Source organism: Sesamum indicum, linkage group LG7 (genome assembly GCF_026168435.1).
Source record: "Sesamum indicum cultivar Baizhima isolate 11 linkage group LG7, ASM2616843v1, whole genome shotgun sequence".
In the NCBI taxonomy this organism is placed as follows: Eukaryota; Viridiplantae; Streptophyta; class Magnoliopsida; order Lamiales; family Pedaliaceae; genus Sesamum; species Sesamum indicum.
In genome coordinates this window covers 11,425,643-11,452,514 of record NC_142663.1, presented here as the reverse complement: position 1 = coordinate 11,452,514, position 26,872 = coordinate 11,425,643, and the positions used below count along the sequence as shown (strand labels likewise).

General features: G+C 34.8%; 4 protein-coding genes across 7 annotated transcripts; 2 read left to right on the top strand and 2 right to left on the bottom strand.

Moving 5' to 3' along the window:
• Nucleotides 1-1,808: 1,808 nt before the first annotated feature.
• On the top strand, nucleotides 1,809-3,811 carry LOC105166653 (protein NUCLEAR FUSION DEFECTIVE 4). Its single transcript, XM_011086093.3, has one exon. It carries the CDS (start codon nucleotides 1,824-1,826, stop codon nucleotides 3,588-3,590), a length of 1,767 nt encoding a protein of 588 aa, XP_011084395.1. The 5' UTR covers nucleotides 1,809-1,823; the 3' UTR covers nucleotides 3,591-3,811.
• A 1,663-nt stretch (nucleotides 3,812-5,474) lies between these two features.
• Nucleotides 5,475-7,309, bottom strand: LOC105166652 (protein NUCLEAR FUSION DEFECTIVE 4-like). Its single transcript, XM_011086092.2, has one exon. It carries the CDS (start codon nucleotides 7,284-7,286, stop codon nucleotides 5,475-5,477), a length of 1,812 nt encoding a protein of 603 aa, XP_011084394.1. The 5' UTR covers nucleotides 7,287-7,309.
• A 3,792-nt stretch (nucleotides 7,310-11,101) lies between these two features.
• LOC105166573 (serine/threonine protein phosphatase 2A 57 kDa regulatory subunit B' beta isoform) lies at nucleotides 11,102-16,786 on the top strand. Of its 3 annotated transcripts, none has more exons than XR_002287417.2 (4): nucleotides 11,102-11,379; nucleotides 11,557-12,865; nucleotides 15,503-16,056; nucleotides 16,500-16,786. XR_002287417.2 is itself a non-coding variant. In XM_011085967.3 (3 exons), the coding sequence occupies exons 2-3, from the start codon at nucleotides 11,756-11,758 to the stop codon at nucleotides 15,824-15,826; spliced, it is 1,434 nt and encodes a 477-aa protein (XP_011084269.1). In that variant the 5' UTR covers nucleotides 11,102-11,379; nucleotides 11,557-11,755; the 3' UTR covers nucleotides 15,827-16,207. The 3 variants fall into 3 exon arrangements, 1 of the variants encoding a protein (XP_011084269.1); XR_002287418.2 differs by having other exon boundaries at nucleotides 16,459-16,786; XM_011085967.3 differs by lacking the exon at nucleotides 16,500-16,786 and having other exon boundaries at nucleotides 15,503-16,207.
• Nucleotides 16,787-17,453: 667 nt separating this feature from the next.
• On the bottom strand, nucleotides 17,454-23,929 carry LOC105166572 (putative pectate lyase 12). 2 transcript variants are annotated; one of them, XM_011085966.3, is made up of 5 exons: nucleotides 23,197-23,911; nucleotides 21,712-22,429; nucleotides 21,438-21,629; nucleotides 20,775-20,980; nucleotides 17,454-17,866 (listed from the first exon to the last, which is right to left on the bottom strand). In XM_011085966.3, the coding sequence occupies exons 1-5, from the start codon at nucleotides 23,340-23,342 to the stop codon at nucleotides 17,638-17,640; spliced, it is 1,491 nt and encodes a 496-aa protein (XP_011084268.2). In that variant the 5' UTR covers nucleotides 23,343-23,911; the 3' UTR covers nucleotides 17,454-17,637. The 2 variants fall into 2 exon arrangements, with proteins under 2 accessions (XP_011084268.2, XP_020550987.1); XM_020695328.2 differs by having other exon boundaries at nucleotides 17,766-17,902; nucleotides 23,197-23,929.
• Between the last annotated feature and the right edge of the window lie 2,943 nt (nucleotides 23,930-26,872).

The window sequence follows — 26,872 nt, the reverse complement described above, 5'->3', positions numbered from 1 at the left end:
TTGTTTTGTATTTGTTTATAATTTAATTAAAATATTAAATTAAATTATATTTAAATGCAAATAATTTTATAATTGTTAATTGTTAAGTCTAAAATTATTTCTAATTAATTCAAATATATATTTAATTACAATAATTATCATTATATTTGTTCTTAATTAGCCAAAATATTTAACTATTATAATTATTTAAGATATTTTTAATTAATTAAAATATATTTTGATTAATACAATTAAAATTAATTAAAAAAATAAAAAAAATAAAGATTGAAGTCGCTCCCCTTTTTGCCGGAAACTTGTTCTAAGTTTCCGGCGCCGTCCAGACGAGTTTCCTACCGTCAGTGGTATCATTATAATCCTATCTTTAAGAGGAATATTTTCATACCTTCAAATTGAATTTTCGTCAACCGGAGAGACTGAGCTCAAGCCACGACAACCGAACATGTCTGCCATCGATTTATTGCCGTCCGGTCGAATCTCGATGCATACCACCACCATCAGACTTGTCTCTTCAAGTCGATTCTATATATTTTATAATTTTAAATTATATATATAATATGAGTTAAATAATTTGTTGAATCTATACCTTTCATTTTTTTTTAAAATCTAACGGTTGTGATTAATTGATTAGATCTAATGATCAAATATATAATCAAAGAAGATTCAAAAATCATTAAAATAAGAAATAATATATATTAAGGGTATAAGGGTCATTTAAAAAAAATTAACACTGATAGTTAAATTAATGGAGAAAGGGCGATTGAGCTACACTTAAGAAATACAGGAAACTTTTAGTCTATTTTAAAACAGAAAAGAGTTTGTAACCGACTTTTTAGAACACATAAAATTTTATGCATTTTAGTCGTTTTTTTAATGCCAACATAATTTACAAGTTCCGCATTCCATATTGACTGGGAGAGAAGTCCTAGGCGTATTTATACTATTCCCCCTCAACAATCAGTCTTTAAGGAATGATGTGAATCCGTGATAATTAATTTATTATTATTATTATTACTACTATTATTATTTTTCCAATCAAATTGTAGAATTTGTATTTTCCTTGTTGGGATGTACATATATATATATATGTATATATTTATATTCTTTTTAATATTAAATTTAATGCTAAGCAACAACTGTTATTTATTATTTTTGCAAGCGAAATCAAAATATTAGTTACAGTTAATAATTATAGCAAATATTTTGCTATAGATGAAACCATAACAAATATTGATCGACTGTGGTCAAAATTTATGTTTTTGTATCAATTTTATTTGAACGTGTAGATACTATTTTTTTGGTAATGATGTGATAAAATATCATAGTAGATTTTTCTCAGTTTTTCCTTCCAATATATATATATAATTGCTTTCAAATTTCGTCATCATCATGGATTTGTCTGCCTAATTTTGCGATCCATTTCAAGGAAAGTTTATCTAATCAATCAAAAAATTTAAAGTCTAATCAAAATTGAACTAATTATATTATGACCATCAGTTCGTTAGAATCAAACTTGATTAAAAAGTTTTTCCGATTTGAATTTAGTTCTAACAAACCAGACACACACTCCCTCTCTCTCTATATAGTGTGTGTACACTATTATGTATTCTTGTCTTTCTGTGGTTGCACGCAAACATCGTAAAGACAACACAATCTACATATTGTAGTTGTGCAAACAAGCCATAGCACCAACACAACTTAAACATAGGCCTAACACTAGCAATATTGTGAAATATACCTAACTACTACAACTCATAAATAAGTAACCCTCGTATCTATTTAATTTGTACATACATATATAGCTTGGAGAAATTACCAACACGAAGATGGTTCTTGCCGGCAACCACGTCCGCCCTAGGTGGCCGAGCACTCTAGCACTCACCTTGCAAGTCCTAACGGGACGGTGGTTCATGGTGTTCGCCACCACCCTAATCATGTTAACATCGGGGGCCACCTATATGTTCGGCTTGTATTCTACTGAAATCAAGTCCAATCTAGGATATGACCAAACCACCCTCAATATCCTCAGCTTTTTCAAAGACCTAGGCTCCAATGTTGGCTTGCTCTCCAGCCTAATCAACGAGGTCACCTCGCCGTGGGTGGTACTATCTATTGGCGCTGCCCTCAACTTTTTCGGATACTTCATGATTTGGCTAGCCATCTCAAAGAAAATCTCGAGGCCCCATGTTTGGCACATGTGCTTGTACATCTTTATTGGCGCCAACTCACAATCATCCGCGAACACTGGCGCCCTGATCACTGCCGTAAAAAACTTCCCGGAGAGTCGGGGGGCCGTTTTAGGGCTATTAAAGGGGTTTGTTGCCTTGAGTGGCGCTATAATAGCCCAAATATACCATGCAATATATGGAAACGATTCTAAGTCTCTGATTCTCCTCATAGGCTGGCTTCCTACAGCAGTATCATTGGTGTTCTTGCGAACGATACGGACAATTGAGGCAGTTAGGGTTGCACATGAACTCAAGGTTTTCTACCGGTTCTTGTACGTATCACTGGGGCTGGCCGGATTTCTCATGGCGACTATCATATTGCAAAAAAGGGTTACTTTTACTCGGAGTGAGCTTGGGGCTAGTGCAGCCACAATTCTGTTCTTGCTATTTTTACCAGTAGCAATCGTTGTCAAAGAAGAAATTCATCTACGGAGGAGGAAAAGAGATGATCATAACTTGGGCAATTTCTCTCAGTTAAAGTTTGAGAATCCCCCACCAATCTCTGCATCAACTACTAATGATCAGGCCCGAAATCAAGAAATCTCTTGCTGGAGTGTTGAGAGCATTTTCGGGCCGCCCGGTAGAGGAGAAAACTACACGATTTTGCAAGCCCTTTTCAGCATAGACATGTTGGTTCTGTTCTTTGCAACAACTTGTGGGGTTGGGGGTACCCTAACCGCCATTGACAATTTAGGGCAGATTGGGACTTCATTAGGGTACCCTACAAACAGCATTAGCACATTTGTTTCTCTTGTAAGCATATGGAACTATCTGGGGAGGGTGGTTTCGGGCTTTCTATCAGAGCATTTCTTGGACAAGTACAAGTTCCCAAGGCCCGTTATGCTGACTCTAATCCTCGTGATGTCGTGTATCGGCCACTTGTTAATCGCCTTGGACGTTCCAAACGGGCTTTACGTGGCCTCCGTGATCATAGGGTTTTGCTTCGGTGCTCAGTGGCCATTGCTCTTCGCCATCATTTCCGAGCTTTTCGGGCTTAAGTACTACTCCACATTGTACAACTTCGGGTCTGCAGCAAGCCCGATTGGATCGTATTTGCTCAATGTGAGGGTGGCAGGGTACTTGTACGACAAGGAGGCTGAGGAGCAGTTGAGGGCCTTGGGCCGGGCTCGGAAGCCCGGGGAGGACTTGAATTGTGTAGGGGTGGAGTGCTTTAAGATGGCTTTCGTTATAATCACTTTTGTAACATTGTTTGGTGCATTTGTTTCACTTGTTTTAGTGGTTAGGACAAGGGAGTTCTATAAGAGTGACATATACAAGAAGTTTCGGCAGGAGAAGGTGGCGGAGGTGGATGTGGCGGCGACGGCGGCCGCCGAAGGTGGGAATGATAGTGTTCATGGTAAATAACTGGTGACATTTTTGTATAATGATCATGAAATAACATAAAGAAAAGAAATACAAAAAATATATATAAGAAAAAAGAAATACAAAAAATAAATGTAGGAAGAAGGGATTGTAATATTTATACCGGAAAATTGTATTTTTAATCTTATATGTTAGGATTTTTTTTAATTTAGTCTCATTTATTACGATTTTCTTATATTATATTGCATATCTTGAAATGCTTATTAGTTTAAAATGGACATTAATAAATTTAAATGAGCATGGAAATTGTGATTCACATAAAGATGATTGTTGATTGTCATCTTTCATTACCTACATATATATTTTTGGAAATTCTCCTTTTTTAGCTTCTCTTGATCTTTCATAAATGGGAAAGGTTTCTTATGATCAAAATATCTAGTTTATATTTATTTTTTAATTTTTATTTTCATAGCAGCTAACAAACAAAATTAATTCATTAATTTGAGGCAATTCTACCAAATGATTCAAGAAAATTTTCATCTTTGTGACTTATTTAGGTCTTTTTGGAAAATTTTCTTTGCCTAACTTTAATTTAGGCCTAGATAGATTTTTGGTCCTTTAATTTTGACACTTTAATATTTTTATTTTTTATCTTTCTAAGGTTGCAAAATAGTATTATAACTTTTTTATATTTTGAGATTTTGATCCTTTCAATGATGGATTTTGCAAAAATTATCGGAACAAATCATGTGCTCCACTCAATCTTGGCATTTTTATCCTTTATTTTTCTAAAAGTTGCAAAAGACTCCTTTAACTTTGTAACATTTTGTAATTTTGGTCCTTAAGGTGCTGAATTTCACAAAAAATTTCGAAATAAATCATGTGCTATGTTATTAATTTTTTTTAAAATTTCATTCATATTGGCAAAAATAATTAAAGCATTTGGAATGAAATCCGGCAAAGGAAGCTCCAAATTTAAATGAACCACGTAAAACACACATGATTTATTCTGACGTCTTTTGCAAAATTCGACATTAGAAAGACCAAGTTTACGAAATATCAAAAAGTTATTAGACTCTTTTGCAATTCTAGAAAAACAAAGAAAAATTATCAAAATGCCAAACTTACCGAACCAAAAATATATTTAAACCCTTTAATTTATTGACCTTGCTTTTAATAAATGGGAAAATTTTTTAGTTGCTTTTAATGAAAATAATTCTTAAAAGGTTACTTTTTGTTATATATAATCTTTTATGTTAGAGTTTTTGAAGGGCAAATATAATTCAAATAACATTTGATATTTCAAGAAATCTTAGTTGGAAACTATTAATATGAATAATACTCAAAATTTTGGTTTTTGAGAAACAATTCTTACACAAATTCCATAAAATGTAATTAATTAATGGTCCAACAACCCAATTAATTAATATTTACAGAATCGAAGAATTGGCATGTTTATTATTTAAGATAAGAAATGGAACTTGTGATTAGGTTCTTTATTTTTCTGGCCAACTTTCAAATTTCTGCCAGACTATCCTAAAATAACAAAATTCACAAGAATAATAGTCCGAATCGCAAATTCCATTTTTTAAATGACTAGAATGCATGCCAAATATCTATAATTACAGGACAAAAATTATAATAAAGTCTTATTTTTAGTATCAATATATGATTGGTTTGTATAAACTCTTAAAAGATGTATATACGAAAAAAAAAAAATTAATTCTTATCCAACCATGTTCACTTAATTAATAAAAACCATGAAACAAAAAAGATTGTAATGGACATATATGTAACTAAAAATAGGTAAACCACTATTATAAACAACCAGCAATCCCAAAAAATCTAACAAGAAAAAGCCTAGTCACCAAACAAATTAATAGCTGAATGAAAAGTTAAATCTCTACATCCTATACATAACTATGACTATGACGACTGTTTTTTATCAGAATCACAATCAATGGTTTTCATCATCATCATCTCCTTCTCGTTAGCTTCCATTTCATCCCTAAACCTCTTGTAGATATCGGTCTTGTAGTATTGCCTAGTCCTCACCACCAATATCAATGAAACAAGGGCTCCAAACAAGTTAACTCCGGCCAATATCAAGAACGATCTCCGGTAACAGTCCTTGCCGATGCACGTCAACTCACGCACCATGGATCGGGTCATGCCTCTGCGACTAAGCTGCTTCAACGCCTCTCTATCGTACAATTTCCCCACGATTCTCACGTTGAGTATGTAGGATCCAAGAGGGCTCGCCAATTGACCGCAGTTGAAGAGGGTGGAGTAGTACTTCAATCCGAAGAGTTCCGATATGATGATGAAGAGTAGGGTTAATTGGACACCGTATGAAAACCCTATTAGCAACGATGCAATGTAGACCGAACCAGGGAAAGGGATTGCGATGAGTAGGTCACCGATGCTAGGTAGTAAGAGGGCAAACGTCATCATAAGGGTTCTTGGGATTTTCCACTTTAGTAAAAGCTTCTCAGAGACGAATCCTGAGAAAACCCTACCGAAATAGTTCCATATGCTCACGAGAGACACGAATGTGCTAATCGTGCGTTGTGGATACCCTAAAGATTCGCCGATCTGGCCTAGGTTGTCCACGGCCGTCAGACTACAACCCAGCCCACAGAACGTCGCCACGAACAAGATTAGCATGTCGATGCTCAAAAGGGCTTGTAGTATAGAGTAATCTTCACCCCTCTTTGGTTTGTTGCATATATTCGTGCAGCAACATGCGTCTTTCTTTCCATGATCTTCGCCTTTTAGTCCACCGGTCACCTCCACAATCTCCGGCTCCGGTTTGGAACTTACCAATGGGGGCTCCTCTTCAACAACAACCACCCTAGAACGACCAGCCCTAGCAGCTTGCTCTTTCAACCTCAAAGTGGTGAATTCTTCCCGGAAAGCTATGAGACATGGCAAGAAAAGTAGGAAACAAACAGCAGTAGCACTTACAATGTGACCAACATGAGAGAAATCGACATACTTTTGTGCAATTGTCAATCCCATCAAGCACAAAGCCAAGCCCACAGAGATGATCAGATACTCATAGAAAACCTTAACCTCGTTGGGATGCCTAGAAATTTTCATGGTTTTGATGTTAAACACGAACAATATAGAAATGACTGCCGGAAGCCATCCGATGAGAAGGATCAAAGACTCCGCATCATTCCCGTAAATTGCCAAGTAAAGCTGCGTGAAAACCGCCCCACTCAGCCCTATAAAACCCTTCATCAACCCTATCAACATACCTCGACTCTCCGGGAAGTTCTTCACGCACGTAACGAGCGAGCCCGTGTTGGCGAAATTCTGAGAATTCGCGCCCATGCAGATGTATATACACATCTGCCAAACAGAGGGTTTCGATATTTTCTTGGTGACGGCGAGCCATATCATGAAGTAGCCAGCGAAGTTCATGGCAGAGCCAACCAGGAGGACGAACCATGTCGGGGTAACCTCGGCCATCAGCCCAGATAGAACTCCGACGTTTGCGCCTAAATCCTTGAACGAGCCGAGGAGATTGAGGGTCGACTGATCGTAGCCGAGGGTGGACTTTATCACCTTCGAGTAGACGCCGAACAGGTAGGTAGCCCCGGCGCCGGCCATGATCAGGAAGGAGGCGAACATCATGAACCACCGTCCCACGAGGACCTGCTTTATGAACCTGCATGGGGAGAAGCAGCCGCTGGGCGGCGGAGGTTGAGGCGGCGCCGATTGCTGATCCATGTATGTATGTAGTAGAGTTTTTCTTGTTGTGGTATGATGCGTGGTGGATTTGAGAAGAGATCTAATGTTTGAATTTGGATATTTATGGAGAAACTTTTATGGTTTGTGGGCTTAGGGATAGGAGCATGCGAATAGGAGTATTAGGTATGACTGTTTAAGTGGATAACGTGACTAAGATTTGATCAAAGAGTTTGCATATGTAAGGAAACATGATCCCCAACATTATAGTATTTCTAGTAAGTAGTCTACATTTTTAGTCTTTCACTTTATATGAATTTAAATTTTTTATAAATTATAAATTTTTTTTGACACATTTAATCACATATACTTCAATTTCTATGCAAAAAAGAAAAGAAAAAAGATAACAATCACATGCAGGACAAGTTATTTTGTCGTCTATTTTTTTTTTTAATAAAAGTTGGGCTGACACTAAATATGTCGAACTTGCAATAAATGACAAAAATATGGATAAAATTAAATATTTAATTTTACTCTAGAGGTTGGTAATTTTGCAAAAAAATTCACCAACCACAAAAGTTAAAGATAAATTCTACCAAATTAAATCTCAATGAATATCAAATGTTATTTAGTTTCACCACTTTTTTTGGACCACTAAGGAACTTAAAAGATCCTCTGTTCCTGTCAAGAAACATTATTATATCTACGGATCCAAATAATATTTTTCTGCTATTTATTTATTTATTTTAATATATTTTAAAATAGATATTTATTTCCTATTTTAGAAAATTGCCCCCTTTCAATCCAATTTTAAGTCGTAGGAAGCAAATAACATATATATATATATATGTGTGTGTGTGTAAATATGCACAAATTTATAAGTTTTGAAAATTTTAATTTAAAATTTTGTGTCAAGTCAAATTTTATTATAAATTTAAACTCTAATTTTATTCTGGTAATATTAAATGTTTGTTTGGTTAGGACGAAAAATGAGTATCAATAAAAGTGGCAGTAAACATGATGTATAAGAAACAGTTTGGTATTTGGTTTAGGAACATAATTGGAGTGAAAATAAAACTGAATGTATACAAAACCCCTTCCGAGTCCAATTATATTTCACTAAAAATTGGGTGGAAAAATAAAAGTATAAGATCAAAAAAATAAAAAAGTACATATTTTATTACCTATATATAGTTTTTCTCCAATTTTCTTTTCTTTCCACTGGTAATACTGGTACATTAATTTTGGAAAAAAAATAACCAAAGAGCCGAAAAAATGTACATCGTTGATCATTGATAGTAAATGTTATTTCATTTAATTGAATAGTTTAGAATAAATTAACAATACTAATTTTGATGAAGAGAATATCTTCTAGTTAGGGATAAGAATGTCTTCCTGAGTTTCAGAGAGGCGGTTGAGGATACATCTTATCCCAGTTGGAGACCAAACTTTTAAGATTTATAGGTTACTTTTAGTTGGAGGTGCCACGTGTTCCCGAGTAGGTTGCTAGTACTTATCTAATTTTGTAAGCTGTGTCTCTAGAAATCATACGTGAATGCCACCTAGACCCTCGTGGATGCCATGCAATATGGACATTGACTTTAATTGACGGATTGCAAGTTCCTTGACTTCCTTGTGCGTCTGTAAGGTCTTCTTCGATTTGGACCCTCTCGAATTTAGGTCGATTGGGCTTTTTTGGGTGAATTTATTTTCTAGGGGCGTCTCCAACAAGACTCCCTGAGGGCTCTACTGGAACTGGACTTTCTGAGGGCACCTTGGGCCCTTACCCGAGCTGGGCCTCCTGAGGTGCATCTTAGGCCTTGCACCTTTGGGCTCTTATTCACTTTTTCCCTTTTGGACCGCTTGGACTTCTTTAGGCTAGCCCATTTTTATGGGTATTAAGTAAAATTATAAAAATTAGCATTTTCTCAATCTATTTTTCTCATAGAAAATAAATATAAGTATTTGAGATTTATTCATTTTCCAATTACAATTTGAAGAAAAACTATGATATTTTCTCTCCCTTACCATTACACTCCACCTCCCCCTATTACTTCTCATTTTCTCTTATTTGGACTAAACGAACTTAAATCTTGAACAGTGAAATAAATTTATGCATGCGACATAAGTATGGTGAAGAGGTATCATAATTTTATCCGGACAATTGAAAAAAATATTTCTTTAAATTACATGCACAATTTTATGATAACTTGAAATTAATATATCGATTTGTCAATATTTAATATTAATGTATAATAAAAAAATAAATAACATAAATAAATAATATTAAAGTGAACATAAAAGTTTGCTTTCGTGATATTCATTTAATTACCACATTAAATATTAATATTTTAATACATTCTCGCACGTGCAAACCTACAATACAATATTTTTTATTTTTTATTTTTATATATTGGGAGTGTTTGTGAATTTTAGGGAAAAAAAAAAGAAGGTAATTGCATAACACCTTCTGTATTTTAAGAAAATAGCGTGAAATCCTCTCTGTTATGTTTATAAACAGAAAACCTTATGTGTTATTTAAAAGACAACAAAATATCCCCTTCCCATTAGAAATTAACGGTGAGTGCATTTCACACATTTAAAATAAGAGTGATTTTTTTTTTTTTTTTTAACAATTTTTGACATTATTTTACATTTACAAATATCTATTTTACTCCTTTGTTTGATATATAAAAGAAAATCACTTTTTTAGTTCAATATATTTTAATAAACTATATATTATTGATTGATTTTATTTATTATTTAGTTTTGATATATGTAACAAATTATTATGTATTTATAAAATATATTAACTAAATAAATCACAATGCAAAATTTAATATACTAAAGTTAATTTTTCATGTTTAAATGTTTATATGAATATAAATAAAAATCAATTATCATAAATATATTAATAACAAAATTAAAATATTATTTAATTTAAATATATTTTAATAAATTATATTATTTTATAAATAATATTTAGTTACAATTACCATTATAAAAATTATTTTATTGGAACGGCTTTTAAATTAATTTACAACGACTTTTTCTTGTAACGGAAATGCCTACCACAGCTAAACGAGACATTACAAAGTATTTATAGCGGCTTGTTAAAAAACCTTTACAACTTTGTGACGGCTGCTTGTAGCCTTTACAAACCTAGTGATACGAAGAAAAATTAAATTAGAACAACTTTTGTAACAGCTTGGTTGGATTTGCTTTAATTGTTATTGTAATGGCCTTTATAACACATTTGAGTATGGATTTGCCAGATATTTGGGACGATTTTTTGTAATACTTTGTAACTGTTTTGAATTATATTGTATCTATTTTTACCACTGTATTTGTAACTGCATTTGGTACTTGATTTAGTTACAAAAATTATTAGTCTTTAATATATTTTAATATTTATTTTTTTAAATTTATTTAATATATATTTTTGGAAAATTAAGTAAATGAATTTATATAAAAAATACATAATATGACAAAAAAAATAAATTTTTAAAAAATTAAAATATTATTACAAAATTATATTTTTATAAAATACAAAAATAAATCATAATCTATGTAAACTATAAAGATAGTATTCTCTTAACGTATTGGGATAAAACGATCTTTAAGAAATTAATCGTATTTTAAAAGTATATTTTTTATCATCAAATACTATTCAATTTAGTTTTTATTTCTTCTTAATACTATCCACTTCTAATTTTTTATAAAAATTATTTTTTGAAAGAAAAAGTTTCAGAATAACTACCTTATCCAAAAACTGAATCGATTAGGGAGAGAATGGTTTAATAATCATATTACAGTATTTTATTTGAGAAATAAGATTGAATTAATTATTTATTTGGTTGTTTTGAAAATTTCGCGAACGATATTATCAACAAAATTTCTTGCATCAGAAATAAAAATAATTCGTGCAGAGGTATTGTTCTCCTTCCTTCCCACCCTTTTCGGATCTTTCTTTCCCCAAAACGAAACACGCAAATTTGTTTCCCCACTCTCTCTCTCTCTGAAGGAAAGAAAGAGAAACTGTGTTCCCTCTGCCTGCGTAGATTGGTAACATGTTTCATGGCTGAATTTCCAGATTTTCATATGGCGCTCTTGAATTCTCAGCATCCCATCTGAGGTATTGATCTTTTTGTTGGAACTGTTTATGAGAATACGTACTTCTGTTATGTTGTTATGTGGTGATGTGTGTGTGTATGTATGTGGATGTGCGAACATGTTTGAGAAGCTGTTATTAGATCATGATTCGGTGTGATTTTATAATTTCACATTCGTTCCGCTTTCTGTCGTTTTTCAGGTTGTATTATTTGTTACCAACTGCTTTGATTAGAATTTTGTGGGAAAGTGGAAGACGAGGAAGAAGGGGAAATATAGAGAAAAGGGAAAGATGGGTGTTAACTAGGAAAAAGGAGTACTGGGTTAGTGTTGCAGGAAGTGGGTTTCCTGATTCTATATTTTTTGAGGTTTATGATTTTGTCATTTGGGAAAAAGTAACAATGTTTAACAAAATAATGAAAAGAGGGCAGAAAAAGCCCTCCAAATCGGAAGCAACTGAGCCTCCTCCAGTGGCTACAGCAACAGCAGCCCCCAATGTGGCTGCGGCCCCGCAACCGCTTCTGAGTCTTGCAACCATCCAAAACCCTGGCGTAGTTGAGGTCTTGCCAATGTTGAGGGATGTTGCTGTACCAGACAGACATGTAGTATTCATCCGAAAAGTCCTAGTGTGTTGTTTCTTCTTTGATTTCTCTGATACAATGAAGTCGGCCCGAGAAAAGGAGATCAAGAGGCAAACCCTTGCAGAGCTTGTCGATATAGTGCAGTCTGGATCGTGTAAACTGAACGAGATAATGCAGGAGGATATGGTCAAAATGATATCCATGAATATTTTCCGATGCTTGCCACCTGCACCGCATGAAAATTCTGGCGCGGATGGTGGAGATCCTGAGGAGGATGATATGTTCATGGACCCCGCTTGGCCCCACTTGCAACTTGTGTATGAGTTACTTTTAAGATACGTGGTGTCACCAGATACAGATACCAAGCTTGCCAAAAGATTTATTGATCACTCGTTTGTCATAAAACTACTTGAATTGTTTGATTCTGAGGACATGAGAGAGAGGGAGTATTTGAAGACTATTGTTCATCGGATATATGGAAGATTCATGGTTCATCGACCGCTTATAAGGAATGAAATTAACAACATATTCTATCGGTTTATATTTGAGACAGAGAGGTACAATGGGATATGTGAGTTACTGGAGATCCTCGGAAGTATAATAAATGGGTTTGCATTGCCAATGAAAGAGGAGCACAAGTTGTTTCTTGTACGAGCACTTATTCCATTGCACAAGCCTAAATCTATTACTACATACCATCAACAGTTATCCTATTGTATAACACAATTCGTCGACAAAGATTACAGGTTGTCTGATACTGTCATTAGGGGGGTGCTGAAGTATTGGCCTCTGACAAACTGTGGGAAAGAGGTTCTCTTCCTTGGAGAACTAGAAGAAATTTTGGAGGTTACACAATCTGCAGAGTTCCAGCGCTGCATGGTTCCCCTTTTTAGACAAATTGGAAGAAGCCTCAATAGCCCACATTTTCAGGTTTGAGAGTGCCCACTATTTGGTAGCTTTCGTCATGTCATATGTATTTTAAGCACAAAGACCTATGCCAGGTTTTCTAATAGTAGTAACTTCTATCTTATATAGATATATATAATATGTGTGCCTGTGTGGGCGTGCTAAGTTTATTATGGATGATCTTATCTCTACCTGAATCTAGATTAGGTAATGGTTTTTATGGCCCTGTATTTGATCTTGTGATAAAATCGTTTGTTCTAGTTCCGGATAGAGAACAAGTATCTGTATCCATCTGTTTGTTTTTCACTCCCATTATTAGTTCTCAAGTTTTATAAGTCAGCAGAAGCTCATAATGGTATATACAATCATTGGCCTGGAAACTTTGGGTTTGTTCAATTTCAGGAGAGTGTGGACGCAAATGAAATACAAGTTTGGTTTTGTGTGCATGATTAGAAATAGGGATAATTACATTTGCACCCCTTGATCAATGGCCTGTTTACACAAACCACCCCTATCTTTTAGATAAATACACATACACCTACCAAAATATCATTATCACTTACACAAACCATCCCTTAACTTTTTGTAAAATTACACAGACATCCCCTAAAAATGTTAGCATTATTACGCAAACTACCTATTTTTTGGCTGTTAGGGGTAGTTTCTGTAATTATGCAAAAGACAGGAGTGGTTTTTGTGTAAATAGACCATAGGTCAGGGGGTGTAAATGTAATTACCCTTAGAAATATCTGTCTCTCTCATAGTATATGATAAGAATCTTGAACTTGAGTAGCATTCTTCTGTTTTTTCAAATATATCTTTTCTTATTAACTGTAATTCCAGGTATAGTGGAAAATTTTTTTGGTCGTTGAGTTGATTCTCTGCATTTGTTTTCCGTGAAGTCCAGATTGTTTTATTTGATTTTTGATAAGTTACTGCTCTTATTCAAAACAAAGCGTAGAATGTGCATGTCCACGTGTTGCAGTTAATGGAGATCTTATTGCAGGCAAGCTACCTCAGGTCATGCCATTTTTACTGACACCATATAAGAAAACTACTTGCCTGGCATATTTATTTTCTTCCCAAACAACACTTAATCAAATATGTAGCCAGCTTATTTCTTTTATTGAACTGACAACTAACCTGTGGGTATCATGGACATCAAACCTGTACTTTATGACGAACTTGCATATATTGTCGTACTTTTCAACCTCTTTCGAAGCTAGTGATGAGGGCATTGATTTTTGGGCAGAGGGAGTGTATTAAAAAGTATCCTTGGTTATTTTTGTATTCCACTGTGAAAAGGTATCTTGATTTCTGATGTAGGTAAGAAAATCAAGTTAATCAATAATATAAGTATACTTGAATACTTACAAAAATGTTTTTGATAATTTACTGGTAGGAAAAATACCCTTCCAGTCTAATGATCTGCAAGTTCTACACAATTTAAACCGATTTGTGAAAGACTATTGCACTTTTCTTCAGTAAATCTCCCACAGGAGAATACATCTTTGTCAGGTTGACGGCTATTATTGGTTTTCAAATTTTCTTTTTCTTTACTTATTTTTCCATTTCTTGCATTTTATGACTGCGAAAAGGGGTTCTTGAGGATGCTCCATTGGGCATCTGTGTTTCAATCAAGGGGTTAATGCTGAAACTAACAGAGGCTGAACAAGTTTACAACAGGACGTAGAGTCTTAGCTCGCAGAATGGTTTAGGTGACTGAGAATAGAAGTCTTGTGAAGCAGATAGTTCTTATAAAGTTCAGTCGGAGAGTATTATACAAGGGTGGGAGATTTTTGCAAAATAAATTAAGGTTATAATAAAAGTAGAATGAATCTTCTGTGATGCTTGATTGATGACGAGCTCATTCAATTAATTCCCTCTCCTCTATAGATTATTGATATTAATATAAGATGGAGGATTTTATTAAGTTAAAAATGTTGAGGTAGAAAAGAAGCTTATTCGAGGAACTGGAAATGGGCAGCAGTTGGAGTCTGCTGCGAAATGAGACAGAACAAGAGAATATGAAGTGGACGAAAGGCGAGAGTAAAAGTTTTTTTTAGCTGAATGTGGAGTGAGATGGACACTAATTTACGTTTATAACCTGTTTCATTTCTGCCTCCTGGAAATTTCATAAATCATGTGTGAGATATGATGGTTTGATGAATCACAACTGATGTCTGTAAAGTGTCAAATTCCATGCTGATTATTTATGGTGAATACTTGGTAGAATTAAATGAAGTATGCAGTAATACGTTCTTGCCCCTGTAATTTTCATAACAGTCATGGTGCTTTGCTTCTTTGCCTTACACTGTACAAAGCTGATACAGTGCTGTGGCAGATCTTACATAAATGTTTTACTTTCTATATTGGCAGTGCCAAATTTGTTTCAGATCGGTATATTGCCTTCTAAATCGCAGTGTCGACATATGCTGGAAAAGTAACTTATAGCATTAATTATTGAGGTTTTCCTGCCAGGTCCTTTATCTGTCATCTTTGATTGTTTGTCTCCAATGCTTTTTAAGATGGTTGATGCCCCTGCGAAGGATGTATTCAACATTTACTTTATTTTGACTGTGCAAGCTTACTTTTATACACCTACTTTGTTTATCATGATCAGTGGTTCATTTTCTAGATTTGCTTCTTTCTACATGATAGGTGGCAGAACGGGCTCTTTTCTGGTGGAACAACGAGCACATAGTGGCCTTGATTGCAGAGAATAGGCATGTTGTTTTACCCATCATATTCGATGCGCTAGAGAAGAACATACGAAGTCACTGGAACCAGGCAATCAATGGCTTGAGCGCGAATGTCCGACGAATGTTCCAGGAGATGGATGCTGAGCTATTTGACGAGTGTCAGAGACAGCACGCTGCAAAGGAGGCTATGGCAGGAAAACTGGAGGAGCAACGCGTCTCAACTTGGAAAAGACTTGAGGAAGTTGCTGCCCGTACCATGGGGAAAAACATGGTTCTTGTTTAGTGATCTTTAAGTTTTTCTTTTTTTTTTTTTCCTTTTTCTAAACGTATTTTCAGGAATAGTGATGTGACTTCTGCACTTGGCAAAGCTCTATGGATTAGATGCTCAGGATCAAATACTTGAAGAAGTTTTTGCTATCTTCCACTTTAGCAGCTTAACTAGTACTCCAAAAGGGCGTAGGAATGATTACAAAACAAGCCGAGAGCTGAAGGAAAAGAGCCTGAAGAAAGGAGGTACGAGTACTGTAGAAATCCGCTTTCCACGTCCTTTCTTTGTCGGTTATATTTTCCCACTTTTCTTTTCTTTTTTTTTTATCCTAATAATTTCATCAGAATTTGTAATCTTAGAATATTTATGGTTGAAAGTTTGAAAGTTTCCCAAGGATTTCCCTTCTCCATGAACTAATGAAGATGAAAAAAAAATCAAAATGATTTCTTTCATCGATCAACATCGTGCAGGAGCTTTGTAAATTTTCATTTGATCATAGAATCATATCACGTAATTATGGTTTTAAATAGCTTCATTGCTGAAGATGATATTCCTTGGCTATCATTTTCATAGACAATATATACCAATATGATGATGAATTTCATCAATTCTTTAAATGTTAAGCACACAACTGCAATTCTCTTCAGAAAAAGTGCTGGTGAAAATACCATCCCAATAACTCATGCAGATTTTTGAACCTGTCATCGAGAGCTTGTGCTGCGTGTATGCTTTTACTTCTGCGCGAGGTGCCCGACGCTCGTTCTTGCTTCATCATTTGTTGCTTTCTTGCCATTCTCTTACAGAACATGTATATTCTCAGTGCTGAACGGTTCTTTGTGCTTTGACATTATGATCTAAGGCCATCTCTTCTGAGAATTATACTTAAAGCTGTGAGTGGTAATTGTAATAAATCCAGTTGGGATTATGAGCCTGTTTGATCTGATGCGTATATAATGTCACAATGTTGGAAGACGATGTGATCATGCATGGTCAAGTAAGTTGTGAATCTTTTGATTGACATGGTGACGATATAAAGTGAAATGTAAATGAGAGAAAAGAAGTTTGTTTTTTCATTTATTTCCACATGAGAAGATAGATTCTTAAAAGCATTTGATTCTTTGGACGGTTTGGCCATTCTTCCTGACTTTACCAGACACACACACACACACACACATATATATATATATATATATATATATAGAGAGAGAGAGAGAGAGAGAGAGAGAGAGCGGGTGGGGTGGTAGTGGTAGTGGTAGTATGTTATCCTATGGAAATAGTTGAGAATGCTGTACGCTTTGAAAGTGATGTGCTAACTAAAGTATCTTGCCAAGAGCCTTTCATATCCTATCTCCTTTTTCTCGAAATCACTACCTTTTTAGTGTGTATGCTTCAATAATAAATTAAATTATTGGATACTCCATTCAAATTGATTGATATAATTCTTTTAAATAAAAAAATCAAATTATATTTAAACACAACATTTTAAATTCAATAATAATTCAAAAGATGTTTAAGCCACCTAATAATTACAAATTAATTTTCTAAAAAAACATATGTAGAAAATAATTAAAAAAAATTCACTTTTACAATTATTCCTCTAATAAATAAAATAAAAGAGATGGTTAGTACCTCACATCAACAATTGATTGAATATATATATATATATATATATATATATTTGTATTCCACCCCCGAATACATACAAATACAACCTTAAGGTCGATTTTATGTACAGAAGTGGGACCTTCATTAATTTAGAATTTGAACTTTCTTTTTTCTTTTTTTTTTTGTGTCTAATTTTCCAAATGTGTTTAGTTTGTGTATAGTCATAATGAGGGTAATGAAAGCATACCACACAATATTAAAATAATTACAAGAGACAAAATCATGGTGGTGGGTGGCGATAATTGAGTTGGTGGCGCGCCGCCGCTCCCAAATATCATACCAAAGAAGTCACCATCACCACCGCCTCCGCTATTGCTGGACCCCCCACCGCCGTAGCTGGTTGCTCCAGTGGTGGCCCCACCCCCATATGATATGCTCACACTATTGTCCCTGCATTTCCACAACCATCGTCACCAATCAATGTACCTATGACCGCCCAAACACGTACATCAAACATAGGATTGAAAATTCAATCCTTTCTTGACACTTTAACAAACCAAATTTGAATTCCAAAAGTTTGTTACACAACTTTTTAAATCCGATTCGAGTTGAATCCAATCAGTCCAAAAATAATAAAATACGTTTAGAAATATTAAATTATTCGAACTCGACTCATATTTGATCCAATTAAAATTTATTTGAGCTCGATTCAAGCAATATTCGAATCAAATTCGAATTCAAATTTTCAAACTCGATATCAATTCAAACAAATTTAAACAGTAATACGTTCGATTCGATCTGAATCATTTACCAACCTAATCAAACACTGTAGATTGTGTATAAAATGGACAAATCGTGAACAAATAGGGAGCAAATCCTATAATCGTCCCCCATCACTAGTCCATAATCTCAAATTTTACACGTATAAATTGAGGAGCTACAAAAACTTTTATGTGGTTGATTACTTCATTAAAATTGTACACCAATCCCAAAATAATTAAGACAATTTTTTTATATAATTAATTCAATTTGATCATACTTAATTCGAATTAGAATTTGTGGGCTCACGTGTTAATTCACTAGAAAGCAGCTTTCTTAGTGGTTGCAAAAGTCCATGCAAGAAAAGGGCAGCCCAGCTGAAAGAGACATGGGATTGGAATAACTTTGGGAAAGATATGGACCACCATACCATGGGGGAAATGCATGTGGGAGATAGTTTCTTATGACAAAGTTTTCCCTCACATCATAGGACAAAAGATTTGAGGACTTTTATCTGCAAGAGAAACACTTAATTTACAGTCCAAGAATCTCATTGCACTTGTGCTTTTTCCCTTTCATTTGTTGGTTGTGACTCTTGAAGACTTCACTATTATTGTTTCTAGGTCATATAACTTGGGGATATTGATTAGGTTTGAAGCTTTTCATGAGATAACATAGACTAGTTTGTGGGGTTATATGTTGTGCTAAGGCCAACCAATTAGTGGAAAAGTAAAAGTGGGGATAAGGTTTCATATTCTTGCTTGGTTGGTGGCTTAGGGTTAACTAGAACAGAGTGGTTTTGACACTGTATTTGGTATTTGTATACTGTATTATTCATCGTTTATAATAAACGAGAAGTATTAATATCTGAAGCATCGACAAACCCCTGACTGGTCTTAACATAGACTATTAAATTTTCATATAATGTAATTCAAATTCAAGAATAGACCTTTTTTTAACAATTCAAATATTCTGATATCAGTAGGTTTCGAGTTGTAGAACCATCTTAAAATCTGAAAAGAACAAGTCAATCACTAGAAAGAAAAAGGGGTAAATAGGTCATTCTACCTCCAAAATGTCTCAATCAAGTTTGAAGATTATAAATTATGTAGTTAGACAAATACTATACTAGAAATAGAAAAGAGGGGGTAAAAGTGTCTTTGTATCAAAAAGAGCTTGAGATTGGGTGCAGCGCATGGGCCACAATGAAAGTCCATTTTCCCACTGGGTTGTCAAGTGGGCCAAAAAGTTTAAGCATCAGGACCAGGGAACTGGGCCCACACCCCCGAATTTCTAACTAAATGGACCCACATTTGGCTGAAAGCATGGGGGAGCACAGAATATAACCTGGGGTGTCCCACATTATCCGGAACTTTTGAGGAATAAAAACAAAATTAATAATAACAACTTGTTTTTCAAGTATGCTAAAATATACAACACATGTAATGTTTTTCTTACATCCATCGAGTATGAAAATATCCAACATGAAAATTAAATCACATCATCAGTGAGACCTATACGATTTTAAATATGGTATAATATGTACTATTTGATATTTTTACAGTCAATTCATGTAAAACAAAAAAGTCCTTAAAACTAGAGCATCACGATCAAACTTTTCAGATAGTTAGAAACTCAATTTTCCTAAATTTTGTAATAAAAGGATAAAAACATGTACAGGACTAACCATAAATCAAGATCGAGTTCAACAAGAAGGTTTGATCCACTTTTTACCGCTAAATCATAGTGTTTCGGTCCTTGGACAACAGACTAGACGCATGTCTGATTGTCGAATTATGAACTTGTTGAATCATACACTGTGATCTAATGGTGAAATGTGAATCGACCCTCTTAAACACACCCATACGTCGTACTTCTGATCAGTTTGTATTCAAATTTCAATTCGAAAAGAATTATATTCCGCTTTTATCCTCACTTAAAAAAAGCATGTTGGAGAGCGTCTTAGATACCTACTTTGTTGTTAAAGTCGTGTGACCCCCTATACCCCAGAAGATAGTCGACCCCCACCGTTCCCTATTGTGGATATACCAACTGCTGCTAAAAATATAAAAGACGACTTCCTAAAAGTGCTAAAAGCAGAACTACGTGAAAGCGCTAAAAAGACAACTCGAAACCATTAAGACTTGTAGGGTTGGAGTAGATTCTTAAAGAGAGCATCATCACGTGGGGATCAATGTACCCTATTCTTTTACCATGCTGTTCTAATAGTTCCTATTCCTACATACTAACTATGGAGTGTAATTCTTGGATCAATTGATGGATGCTACACAATCGATTGATCGACCATCGTTTGACGAGGGCAGGTTAATCCTCCTAAATCGGAATAGATTACTTGCGTTGTATCCAACCCGTAGTGGAAATGACTCTTTTGGGTTGTGTGAAAGGACAAAAATACCCTTGAACTCGTAGACACGTTTTCATGACAATAGTATTGAGTTGAAAGGTAAAATAGTATTTACGCATCAATCAAATAGACAAGTGTGTTTGTGTGTGTGTTTCAAGATTTTGGGGTCTACTAAATAATGCTAAAATTTATTTGGCGACGAGTAAAATATTAAGGGACTGTGTGCTTATGTACCTGGGGCCACCAAGGACGCCGGCGTTCATGGTGAGTTGGTCGATGAGGGCAGCAGACTTGGGCTCGACACTAGAGGCCTTGGCATATTGCATGCTGAGGCCTTCACCTGATGGAACGAAGAATGCACCGTTCACCATTATGTCCCCGTCTGTCCTCCAATTCCAGTCCGACCACTCCCTCTCGTCTGTCTCCACGCGCTTCGTCACCTGTTGTAAGAAATCCGACCAATTATCAGTCATCTTTTGCTGTGACATTGCTTGGTAAATCGAATATGTTTGCAAAAAGTATAAAATGAAAAATAAATGTCTTGAAACACAAGGCCACCAAGCACGGATCGGTTTCGACTAAAATAGTTTTTGCATGTACGAAAACCCAAGGCCACCAACCACGCCCCTAGCATATAGTGAAATTACAGTTTTACCCTCAAGAAAAGTCCTTTTTAAGTCGAATGTTCTTGTAATCTTAACCTTTATTCCCATGTCAAAAAAACAGTCGATGACTGTGAGCAGCCCCACTGTCATGCCACACACAGAGAAAGAAAGTACAATAACGAAAACATTGGTCGACTACACACAAGGCAATAGGTTCATGGGATTTAGGACATCATTTAAACGCTATAGCAATGGAAAGATGCCAAAAATGCCAAGTATGCAAGAATATTACCTCCTTGGCATTGGGGTCCATCGGTGCCGTATAACGGTTGCCCTGACTATTGATGGTCGGATTAGCGCTTCCTCCGATAGCGTACATTTGCCATTCGGTGAAATCATTGTTCACCACATGAATGTAACCCCTCCTGCACCTTGGCATCCTCTGCACTAGCCCCTCCCCGAAGTGATTGAAAGCTATTGTTACCTAGTAATCAAGACATCATTTGAATAACAAACATATTAAGACAACAAATGACCATAACAAACCTTAGTTCAAGAATTCTGACCTGCATTCCCGAGTCGGCCAAGTACTTATCATTGTGACCGAGCAACATAACCTCGTCATGGTGTGTAAAGTAGCTGTTTGAGATGGTAATGGCCGTAGACCCCAAAATGGCATCTATCAAGCCATCAGTACAATGAGACAAAGCACAATGGTCGATCCATATGTTCCTCGCTGCAGATATGGATATCCCATCGCCATCTGATCTGCCCCTCCACCCGGAATGCGTTGGAGTCGATCGTATGATAGTGTTTCCCGATGGCAAACAATTGTATATATGCACATTATGAATGATCACATTGGTAACAGACTGCAGAGTGATGCATCCATTTCCCGTTATATGCACGTTGGCCCCTCGGCCGTCGATTGTCTTGTAGCTGTTAAAGATGAGCTCGTGCTTAAGCTTGATGACCATGCTGGACTGGAAAATGATCCAGAGGGGCTCATCTTGGATGACAGCATGGCGGAGGGTGCCTGGGGTGGGGTTGACCATGTCGTGGTCAGAGGAGTCGGTCACGACATAGTAGCGGCCTCCTTTGCCACCCATTGCAGCCCGGCCGAAGCCAATGGCACAGTCGGCCAGGTGCTGGCGGTTGGCAGCCCAGTTGGGGTCGCAACGCCAGCAGTCGTCGATGGGATTGCCGGTCAGGCATTGGGCCTGGCCGATGATTGGCGGGCCGGGGAGGAGTTGGCGCCTTCTTGATATTGAAGCATTTACACTCCTGCGGGAAAACAAGACATGAAGGAAATGTCAAGCGTGTGATGAAGAAATGTTCTTTTCTACTCTTTTTTTGGATGCAAATTGCAGACGTGAACATCAAGGCCCAAAGTAATCCGAACTTAGATCAAACACAATGCAAAGTGAATTATACTTATAAGATAATTACGAGTACACACAATCTTTACCTATTCATAAATGTGAATTACCACTTATGTAAATTGCCAAGAATGAAAAATAGCATTTTATTTGGAGAAATATATGCAATTAAAGAGAAGTCCCACATTGGATATTGATTACCATAAGTAAAAGTAAACATAAAAACAAAAACAGGGGAGAAACTCATTGAAACAGGGGAATGTGAGAAAATCAAATTGAGTGAGTTACAGATCTTGAAATGCCAGAAAAATCAAGTCCAAATCAACATAACATTATACAACTCAAAAAACAACATTAATAACAAAAAAAAAAAAAAAGAAAAAAGAAACACAGACACACATGTGGGTGGGTGTAGAAAGACAGGGGAAGTCCAATGCGACAATGCAAATGCAAAACCCAGAGGCTGAGTTTCTGCGTTTGATGCTAAATTTCTCTACCAAAACCAGAAATCCCAACTTCTGAAAGCTCTTCGATAGCAAAACCCAGATAAAAAGTTGCAATCTTGAGCAAAAACCAGATGGGTTTTCTGCTCTGTTTTCACAATGCATAACAAAAATATACATATATATATATATAGTGTGTGTGTGTGATGGATTTCATTATGATGTATACCTTTGAACTTCTTGAACCACAGCTTCTGGGTCGGGATGTTGATGAGGGAGGGTGAGGTTAAAGAAAGCAGCGGCTGAAAAAAAGGAAGAGAGAGAGACGGTGAGGAAGAAGAATCCAAACAAGAGAATGCTGGCATGAGGAAGCATCCTTGGAGGCAAGAAAAGAGAAACAATGGAGGGTGGAAGAGTATATGATGTGCCTTGTTTGGCTGTCGTTTGTTTATTCTGCAAAGAAAGGAAGAGATTTCTTGCTTTGCTTGCTGCTTTGATTTGCAGAAATTGGGAGAAAATGTGATGAAGATGGTTTATATAATAAATCACACTGTTAGCCGCCTGTAATAATGTTGTTAATGTTCGCACAAACAGTGACTGAAGAAATGGAAATTGTGTGTTGCTTTGTTGGTAGGGTTGTGTGGGAGGCGTTTGTTCTTTCTTTTCTTGCAATTAAATTTTCAAACACGAAGGAAAGAAGAGATTTTTGGAGGGGTGTGGCGGCTCTGATGGAGACATGGAAGAGATGAGAGAGAAAGAGAAGAAAGAATGGTATTTCTCTCTTCCTTTGCAGGCTCCCTCAGCCTCTTCACATTCCAATCTTGCTACCTAAATATTCTGTGGGGGAGGAAAGAAAACTGATGAAAAATGCAAGAAGAAAAAGAGACGAAGATTTGTTAAAAAGGCAGATTTTTAGAGAGAGAGAAAGAGAGAGAGATGAGAGAGAAGAGTACTAAAGGCATGGCTCTTATCCAATCAGCATTTCACCTTTCTTTTTTTCCTTAATCTCTCTCTCTCTCTCTCTCTCTCTATATATATATATATATATAAATTCACTGCTGGTGAAGAACAACATTTCACCTTTCTTTTTTTCCTTAATCTCTCTCTCTCTCTCTCTCTCTATATATATATATATATATATATATAAATTCACTGCTGGTGAAGAACAACATTCTCTTGGGGTTTGGCTGCTGATTCAGAAAAGATTCTTCGAGGGTGGAAGGAAAAAGCTATTACTACTGTTATGAGCTGTCTGTAACAGTGTGTGCAGAGAGTTTCTTTTTCCTCTGACTTTTTCACATAATCGTGAAAAGGACTTGGGAGAAATTGGGAAAACTGAATCGCGATTTTGCTTTTGTTTTGCTTGTGGTAATTGGTAAAAGTGCCTTTTTATAATTCTGAGTTTTCCTGACGCAGGTTTTGCTTGACAGTGCTGTTTACAGTTTTCGTATCTTGCTCAGGCAGCAGTCAGACTGACTGGACTATGTTTTAGTTTTCATTTCATTTTATGATTCAGCAGTCCAATTTTTACTTTAATAGTAATATTTCTGCACATGAAATATTTTTCATATAAATAGTTGGTAATGAATAGTTACACGTCCGTCACAATAAGAAGAATATTCGTAATTTTTTAAATAACAAAAATATATTCGAACTTCGGACAAATCCTAAAAAAAATAATTATAATTTATCCTAATTTATATGTACCCATCATTATCTTTCAAACGAAAAGCCAACCCCTCGTCGCAACGAGCAATAAATAGTCATTGTTGGTCGCGAAATTCTTCCTTATAAAATAGGCATTAATGAAGTCACATAATGCTAAAAGTCAAAGAGTGGTTGAATCTTGTTTGGTGGGTAGCTAACATAATTCCTATGCTCAAATTTCACATTTAGTGAATCTCTTAAATACATTTCAAACACTAAAAAAAATTTAAAAAAATAATATATCACATCAATACCATTGTCACATTTCTTTTTTTTTTACTTAATATGTTTTTCACATTACTTTAATTATTATTATTATATTTTAATTTTAGATTTAATTGATTGCACACTCGGAAAAAAGTCTGATATCAACCGAAACTCATTTTATTTCGATTTTTTCTCATTGAAATGAGATAAAATTACAAAGAATCAGAACATTAAAATTCTTTGTGTTGAAGTAACACTCAATTAATTTGGGATAAGCATTGATTAGTGTAAGGTACTTTTCCCCTAATTGCACCCCAAAATGGTTAAGGGCCGTTTGCAAAAGTTTTTATTTTTGTAATGGAAATAAATTAGGGAAAAATATACTTTTAGTTTTATAATTTAGGGGTGGCATTTTTTATTCTGTATAAATTGATTTTTGTAATTTAATCCTATAATTTTAAAATTTTGACAATTTTTTTATCGGTTTCCGGTCGATATGGCTGGAAAATTGCATATGACATGCATGTGGTCTAATTAAATTGTAATTTTTTTCCTGAAAAATAATTTGCGCAGGATCAAAAATATCAATACTTCACAAGTTACAGGACTAAAATTACAATTTAATTCAATCATTTACAAGTCACATGCAATATTTCGACCAAGTTAGTTGAGAAAAAACTAATATTATTGAAATTTTAATGTTACTGGACTATATTGTAGAAATCAATTCGTGCAGAAAGAAAAATGACAACTCTCATAAGTTTCAGGATTAATATTATAATTTTTCAATAAATAATAAAGAATGTTATAAGTTAAGCACTAATAAAAATTTAGAGTATTTAAAAATAAAAGTTAAAAATTAAAAAAAAATTGAAGTTGGAGTGTATGATAAAAACAATTTAATATTTGCAGTTCATAAAGAATGCGTATGTGAGTTTTGCTGATTGTTGGGCATCTTTTAGGACATATATAACATACCAACTTGTATTAACTGAAAGTAGATTTTGGATTTCAATGGTATTCCGAGAAATATGATCTAATTAATTATTATAAATAAAAGTAAAAAATCACAGTGAATATTAATTATTATTACAAGAAAATATATTAGTAACTATAGTTTTATTGTTTATGGATTAAAATTGTGGTAAATAATTATTATTAATTACTGCTAATTAAAAATCGATGCAAAAGTTTAAATTATCTATTATGAAAATTATTTTTGCCATGGTTTTTAAAACACTCGCAAAAATCCAACCAAGAATTGTTGCATAGTCGTGGGTTTAACAATTTACTACAACTATTTATTTTTAACAATGACAGTTAGCCATATTTAAGTGTTGAATCTTTTAGTGTACTATGGTTGCACAATTATTATTAGTCATTAATTTTACTGACGGGGCCAAAACATCTGCCATGATTTAACAAATGTTAAACGGCCACAACTTAAACCACGACAAATATTGATAAACTGAGCATGGCATGAAATATTGACTTGTCATGATTTTTAAGTTGTAATTATCTAAAATACATTGAATAATTATTTTTTAATTTTTTGGCAGTGTTCCTTGAATTATGCTGAGAATTGATGATAAAATTAGGTAGAAACATAATTATGTAATAAAGTCATAAATCAATGAGTGATGTTATGTAGTGTTAAGCAATGATTTTGCTGAAGAAATCAAATCCGGATATAATGTGGAAATGCAAGTAGCAAAAAAGATTTAGAGCCAATCATTAGGCAAACAAGAAATTAAAAAAAATATTCATAATTAATCTTTAGTTCCTAATATTGGGCGTTGCGATAACTTAAATTAAGTACTTTTTAAATCATGGCTTAAATGAAATTAAATGTAAGTATATAGAAATATAATTTCTGGTCAACGAGACCTAGCTCAATTGGCGAAGTTGAGGCCTCATGACTTAAGGTCATGTGTTTGAACCCCACTGATGTGTTGGATGTAATCCTACTTTAATAATAAGCATTCTTCTAT